The sequence below is a fragment of the Lactuca virosa genome, chromosome 4, assembly GCF_052849685.1.
Source record: "Lactuca virosa cultivar CGN04683 chromosome 4, Lactuca_virosa_CGN04683_v6, whole genome shotgun sequence".
In the NCBI taxonomy this organism is placed as follows: domain Eukaryota; kingdom Viridiplantae; phylum Streptophyta; class Magnoliopsida; order Asterales; family Asteraceae; genus Lactuca; species Lactuca virosa.
This window is the reverse complement of record NC_136429.1, coordinates 216,847,295-216,854,358: the sequence shown is the minus strand read 5'-3', so window position 1 is coordinate 216,854,358 and position 7,064 is coordinate 216,847,295. Positions and strand designations below refer to the sequence as shown.

Below are 7,064 nucleotides of genomic sequence, written 5' to 3'. Positions count from 1 at the left end.
CATGGTTTTTTTTTTTGTGTATATATATATATATATATATATATATATATATATATATATATATATATATATATATATAACATGAAATGAAAAATGAATATATGGAGTGATGTGGCACTCTCATTAAAGACTAAAAATAAATGATTAATAAGTAAAACAAAATTAAAAGTTCTTTTGTTTTACATGTATCAATTATATTTTCATTGGTGCGGGCCCAGCGGTCGGTCCAGTCATCCTGATTCAGTAATTTCTAGGGCTTTTTTTTATGTTAGGTGTTGTGATGAATGCGTGTACGAAATCTTGATATTACGAATGCATTTGAACTAGAGATTACCAAAAGAAAATTGAAGTATAGAATTTGGATTCGAATTTTGCAAATTCTTACGAACCTTATCTCATCATTGTTACGTAGTACGTACAAGTTACAACATCAAATCTGAGAAGTTTGAGATCTCTCCGGCAACCATGGGAACGGCGGCGAGCTCGTCAACCTCGGTACTTTTCTTCCTCTTAAGAGCATATATATACATCGTGGCCTTCCATCCGAACTCACTTGCTTTCTATCTGTTTATTTTGTGACGGAGGAGATTATTCATTATCGTATATGTATGAGATTGAAAATGTGAATCTGGATTAGGAGAAATAGAGATCGAGCTCGCTGACGGTGGGGGAAAAAGTATGTGCGGCGTTGATACCGTGTGCGGTGGTACTTGAGATTCTGATCTACGGCTTTGCGTCTTGTTTCGATGATCGACGAAGCTCTCCGGTTAAGCCTGGTCACACTTTTGACGACGTCACTCGTCTCGCTCGTAATTCTCCATGTCCGTTTTCGTATTCCATTTCCTTCCTAATTTTTTTTACTAAATTCTGAATGTTAGTTTCGGATTTTCTAATACTGGAAATTGTTACAGTTTCGGTTAATGAAGTGGAAGCATTGCTCGAATTGTTCAATCGGTTGAGCAATTCGATCATAACCGATGGGCTCATACACAAGGTATGCTAATTGCTATTTGCTATTTGCTATTTCCTATCTCCTTCAATTACCTCAAATTTCTTCATTCTTCTCACTTAATTTCACCAAATTTCTTCTCAATTACTTCGTCTAAACACCTGATTGCAACATTCCTCAAAAGCATCAAAACCTAAGTATTTTCAATTGTAGGTAGTAATTGAGTTTACATAAAGCTACAGAAATTGCACGATTATGGAGAAGCTCCAACTGGCAATAACACCTGACGTTTTTATTGTTTCTTTACATAAAGGAGGAGCTCCAATTAGCTTTACTCAATTCAGCAGGTGGAGAGAATCTTTTCTTGAACAGGGTAAATCCTTACTTAAATTCACAATTTACTTCACAAAAATGGATTACATTTTTTGATTGAAGATTCAATAATCTTTATATCATGTTCTTACTTATATCCAGGTTTTTGATCTATTTGATGAGAAGCAAAATGGTGTTATTGAATTTGAGGAGTTTGTTCATGTCTTGAGCATCTTCCATCCTCATGCCCCAATGGAACAAAAAATTGATTGTAAGTTTTGACAAACTACTTCCACTTCCAGGTGGATCATTTTTTTTTTTTTTACCTTTTCTCATGTTTTCCTTTCTGCAGTTGCCTTCAGATTATATGATTTAAGACGAACAGGGTTCATAGAAAGAGAAGAAGTAAGTTATTATTCTCATTTTCATTTGGAAAACTCTTTTCTAGTCTATACTCATTAACAACTTATGTTTTATCAGGTTAAAGAAATGATTGTTGCCACTTTAAAGGAAACCGGAATGGTTCTTTCAGAAGAAATTCTTGAAGAGATAATCGATAATGCAAGACTGCTCACTTATCAGAATCAACTACTATTTCTTCTTCTTCTTCTTGTTATTAGATCTGCATTCTTTGATTTTGACTTGTGTGCTTTTGTTCTCAGACTTTTGCTGATGCGGATGCTGACATGGATGGAAGAATCAACAAAGATGAGTGGAGAAACTTTGTTATTCGACGACCCCAACTCTTAAAGAACATGACTCTTCCATCTTTAAGGTACCATTGTCACTTATTGTCGAGAGGGTATTTCTGTAATTAGTTTGTATTCGGGGTGTTTTTTCTATGAAGGTTTATGTTGACTTTTTTTTTTCATTTGTTAGGGATGTGACAACAGGGTTTCCAAGTTTTATATTCAACACGGGAGTAGATGATTGACAACAAAATTTTATCATTTTTTGGTTAGTTTTGATACTCATTTTTATGGAGTTTGTGTGATTGTATCTAAATTGAACTCAAGTTTTGTTTGTTGTTTTAATATGAAAAGCACACCATCATTCTTCTTTCCATTGTATTCAATATATAAATCCATCATGACCTACTTGATGAAGAAAACAACAATAACACCAATCCGATTCTCACACCTTTATACAACATTCAAGCAAATGTAAGGGATAAACCAAAATACAACATTACAAAATGTACAATTCCAAGTGTATTATATCTACAAGGTGGGGATGGACTTTGAGCGGATGAATTGTTTGAGTATGGCTTTTTCTTCATCTATTCGTTTTTTCTCTTGAGGATCTTTTGTTTTCACTTTTCTTTTCTCCTCCAATATCCACTTGAAGAGCTCTATCTGTTCATCAATGGGGATTGGTTTCACCGGCTTTGGGGCGGCAGGAGGAGACACGGAGGCGGTTGATATTGCAGTGGATGTAACCACAGTTGCAGGCACCTCTCCCTCTGTCTTCTCCTCTTTAGTTGTTCTTGTGAAAAGGTAAGCTATAAAACACAATAAATGACATGAACTAGTTTTTACTTTATTAAGGGGTTGGAATCATTCAGCTTCATAAAAGGTCTACTCAGATTTTGCCATAAAAATGCATAAATATCATATGGCGAGAATAATTAACTTGTCATCGACGCCATTGTTGATGCCTTTTGTGGATGACATCGACTAAATTTTGAGTCGATCAAACCTTTTATTCTTCTGGTTGAAGACACAAAATAAGAGCCTAGAGACCCTAATTTTCATTTTGAATCCTAAATTGAAAGATATCATCGATGCTAATTTCAAACACCAAGTCGAACGCATACCAAAAGCCAATAGGTACTGACAAATCTAATCTGTAATCGATAATCGAAAACATACGCAAATACTCAGATTTAGCATCACGAATAGAAAAACCTAAATATGTTTTCTGTTCATTTAAAGAAGATAAAATAGGAGGAAGAACAATTAAACCTGAGATTATTATACATATGAGTGTAAAGGAATATAAAGGTATTTATGAAGTGTACCTCCGATGGAAAAATTGACAGCGAGAAGAAGAGGCCAGATGAACTTGTAACGGCGGCCGAGCGACTCCTTGGGTGGTGGTGGTGGTGGCGGCGGCTGAATGTTGGAAGAGGAAGAAGCAGATTGAGTAGCCATTGGCGACGCCGGTGACGGAGATTAGAGATGTGGTAGACAGACGTTTCTTCGGTTGAGCTGTTTCTTACATATGACCACGATCGCTTTTTTATTTTTTTTCTTCTTGTAGCCGAAGACTTTATGACTTTATTGCACCGATAAACTATATAAATTTTTTTTTTTCATATAAGACTGAATAAACCTTTTCTTTTTCTTAAGCATTTTTTATAGAGCTCATAATGGGTCGAGGTGAGTTGGATTCGGGTTCAACCTATTTATTAATTAGGTTGAAGTTTTCAATCCAACACAGTCAGTTTATTTGAATAGGTTGATATTTTCAATCCAACCCAACCTTTTATATAAATGGGTTGTTATCGGGTTGACTTGTTTATGTAGTATCCGACCCAACCTATTACATAAATTGGTTGAATTTGGGTTAACTCATTTAAAATTAAAAAATATATATAATTAAATATCATACCACTTAAATTAGTTTCGAACATATATAAAGTTTCAAAGTATGACAAATGTACAATCCTAATTCACAAATACATATAAACTCTTCAAATAGCATTAAAAATGTTTAATTTCGAAATGATTTTGGAGAGTGACTAATATTGTTGGTGCTAAGAAAATTGATGAGAATTAAGATTTCAATTTTTTAAACATAAATAACAGTACAACATTATAAATTTTAAATTAATACTTTGATTTATACACGATAATATTCAAATAAATATTAAATTAAATATATATTAAAGTTAAATGAACTGACGGGTTGAAAACGAGTTGATAATTTTTACCTAACCCAACCTATTTAATTAGATGAGTTAAGCGGGTTGACCCGTTTAACTTAAATGAGTTGAAAATTTCAGCCAAACCTGCTAATTTTAGGTTGTGTTAACAGGTTGGATCGATTTTTACCGGCTCTAATTTTAGATAATTAAACTATCTTATAATTCAAAATAAATGTTATATTGTTATTTTATTAATTTTGAACTTTAAATAAAAATCCATTTTAATGATTAAGCTTATTTAAATAGTTTGTTTTTATAAATTTTATTATTTATATGCACCCCCATCTATCTATAATATTTTATAAAACCTTTTTATTTAACTAGTCTATTTTTAAACACAAATAATATTTTAATATGAATATATAAATACAACTATATCACTTCATTATTTATATACGTAAAATATGGAAAATAAATTATTATGTTATAGTTACAAAAATAAAATAAAAATATTGAAAATATTATATTGTCGTTATAAAATTTGTATTTTATAAATGAAATTTCATTAAATATTTAACAGAAATAATTAATTAGTAATGAATTAAAAATATTTGAAACTAAATTATAATTAAATGAATAAAATAAAATATGGTTAAAATAGAAAGATTACAGGTATAAGTTATGAAAATATATTGATTATTTAATATATATTAAATGGCCAAAATGAAAATTTTAAAAAAAAGAAAAAAAAACCTATCTCATTCAATAATATTAATAAATTATAAAAAAAACTTTTCATTTAAGATGCATTAAATAAGAATTCATGTAGTAATACTTTTTATGTACTATATCAACTTCCTTTTAATTTTTTTTTATCATTATAAGTTATAACTACTAATGACTTGAAATGTTGTGCTAGTTTCTTGCTAGTCTTATTCCTTTTTCAATTTAACCTCTAGTTTTAGAAAAAACTTTGAATTGTTATTATAAATTGAAAATTTAGTAAAAAAAATTTGTTTTATTAGAAGTAAGATCCAAATTACATTGCTATAATCGTGAATGAATTGACATGAAGTTCCTAATATCAGTAACATTTTAAAATACGTTGATATAATCAAGAATTTTGATCATGTATGTTGTTATTTTTTGTAATTAATCCTAAAAGTTCAAACTTTGTGATAGTTACAGAACTCGTAAACTAATTCATAACTAGTTGAACACCTTAAAACTTGATGTTAACAATATGTTTCAACTCTTAACTTGAGATTGTTCATGAGTTATGGAAAGCCCTTGTCCTTTAAAAGACATTCAATCATTGACGTTGATTGACTTTGGGCCTATGTGTAACATCCCAAATTTCAAATCAAAATTTTCATTTTAAATCAGAATAAATAATCTAAATCCCTTTTTGAAAACATACCACATCATTCATTTATTTCAAAATGTAAGGGTTAACCAGAGTTAAATTACAAAAACCAACGAAAATCGAATAACAATATATCTTCAATGTGAATGTACAGTGATGTCGCGCCCTTCCCACAAACAACCTAAAAAACATTTAATATACCATACATAACAATATTGGGCATGTTTAGATCGTGGCATGTTCCAGTCTTGCTATCATCACAATCGGGTCTGTTTGACTCACGACTTGTTCTGGTTTTGTCATCATCTCAACCAGGCCTGTTTGACTCACGGCCTATTTCAGTCTTGTCATCAGCCCAACAAAGCATATAAACATGCAAGCAAACAAACAAACCATACTAGTATAGTTAAGCAAACAATCATGTCATAGTATTACACATACATCCAACACAAATAGGATCCAATCATGACCTAAGTAATATAGTGAAAAGACTCACCTAAACAGGAACTGAAGAATCACTGATGCATATACAAATACTTGCATAGAACAGACTCAAGAACCATCTAAACACCAAACAATGGTCAAACCTAAGTTTAAAACCCAAAATCCTCAAAGTCAAACTTAATAAAAAAAGTCAAAAAGTCAAAGGAAATGGTCAAGGGAACTCTGCGCCCCCTCCTAGGCGCTCATCGCTTACTACAAGACAATTTAGTCACGAAATCAAGAAAAACTCAGAGGAGCCTTGCGTACGAGCCCAAAACGACTTATTAAACAACTTAATCCATTAAGTCAGAAGCCATAATTTTCAAATCTGAAACTCCTTTATGTATTAATGGATAAAGTTTCCAACTTTATCCATTCGGATAGGCCAAATAAACAAGATCTAAAACCCTAATTCACAAAAGTGACTAAAATGTACTTATCTTATGCATGGAGCAAAGAGAGCTCTTGCATTCACTTTTGACTCCATCAAACGACCAAATTTGATCCTATATATCATTGAAAATCTATGGAGTTCCTCAAACTCCAATAAACAAACCTCAAAGGAACCAAAACTCAGATCTATGGAGGAAACATAATAAAACTTGAATATTTAGAGCTTAATAAGGTCCATAGGTGTAGAGAAGGTTGACTTCTTCAAGATCAATGCTTCCTTGCCCAAGCTTGCATTCTCCCATTACTCATGATCACCATAAGAGCACCAAACTGAGTTTATGAGAGAGGATGAGCTCTAAGCACTTCAAAAGAGGCTATGGTTTCATTGGAGGCGTGTTAGGGTGATGGATGTTGAAAATGACGAAACCCTAGAGGTTAATGCTCTTAAATACGCCCATATATCGAGGCATAAGGCCTAAGCCCAATCCGCAGGGACGTGTCATGCCTATAAGGGGCACCCCACGCCTCAGACGAGATTTTATGATTAGTTCCATTTTGTGCATCTGATATGTGCATATATATATATATATATATATATATATATATATATATATATATATATATATATATATATATATATATATATATATATATATTACATCATATCTTAATATTTTATGCTATATTTATGT

The 7,064-nt window shown here is 31.7% G+C and overlaps 2 protein-coding genes across 2 annotated transcripts; one reads left to right on the top strand and one right to left on the bottom strand.

Annotated features, from left to right (window-relative positions):
• The first annotated feature begins 273 nt into the window (after nt 1-273).
• Nucleotides 274-2,324, top strand: LOC145107994 (calcineurin B-like protein 10). Its single transcript, XM_079044969.1, has 9 exons — nt 274-495; nt 647-821; nt 912-994; nt 1,263-1,322; nt 1,424-1,532; nt 1,614-1,666; nt 1,742-1,822; nt 1,924-2,036; nt 2,141-2,324. The coding sequence occupies exons 1-9, from the start codon at nt 466-468 to the stop codon at nt 2,193-2,195; spliced, it is 759 nt and encodes a 252-aa protein (XP_078901095.1). The 5' UTR covers nt 274-465; the 3' UTR covers nt 2,196-2,324.
• A 39-nt stretch (nt 2,325-2,363) lies between these two features.
• On the bottom strand, nt 2,364-3,540 carry LOC145107995 (uncharacterized). The gene is made up of 2 exons (XM_079044970.1): nt 3,282-3,540; nt 2,364-2,762 (listed from the first exon to the last, which is right to left on the bottom strand). The coding sequence occupies exons 1-2, from the start codon at nt 3,412-3,414 to the stop codon at nt 2,482-2,484; spliced, it is 414 nt and encodes a 137-aa protein (XP_078901096.1). The 5' UTR covers nt 3,415-3,540; the 3' UTR covers nt 2,364-2,481.
• Between the last annotated feature and the right edge of the window lie 3,524 nt (nt 3,541-7,064).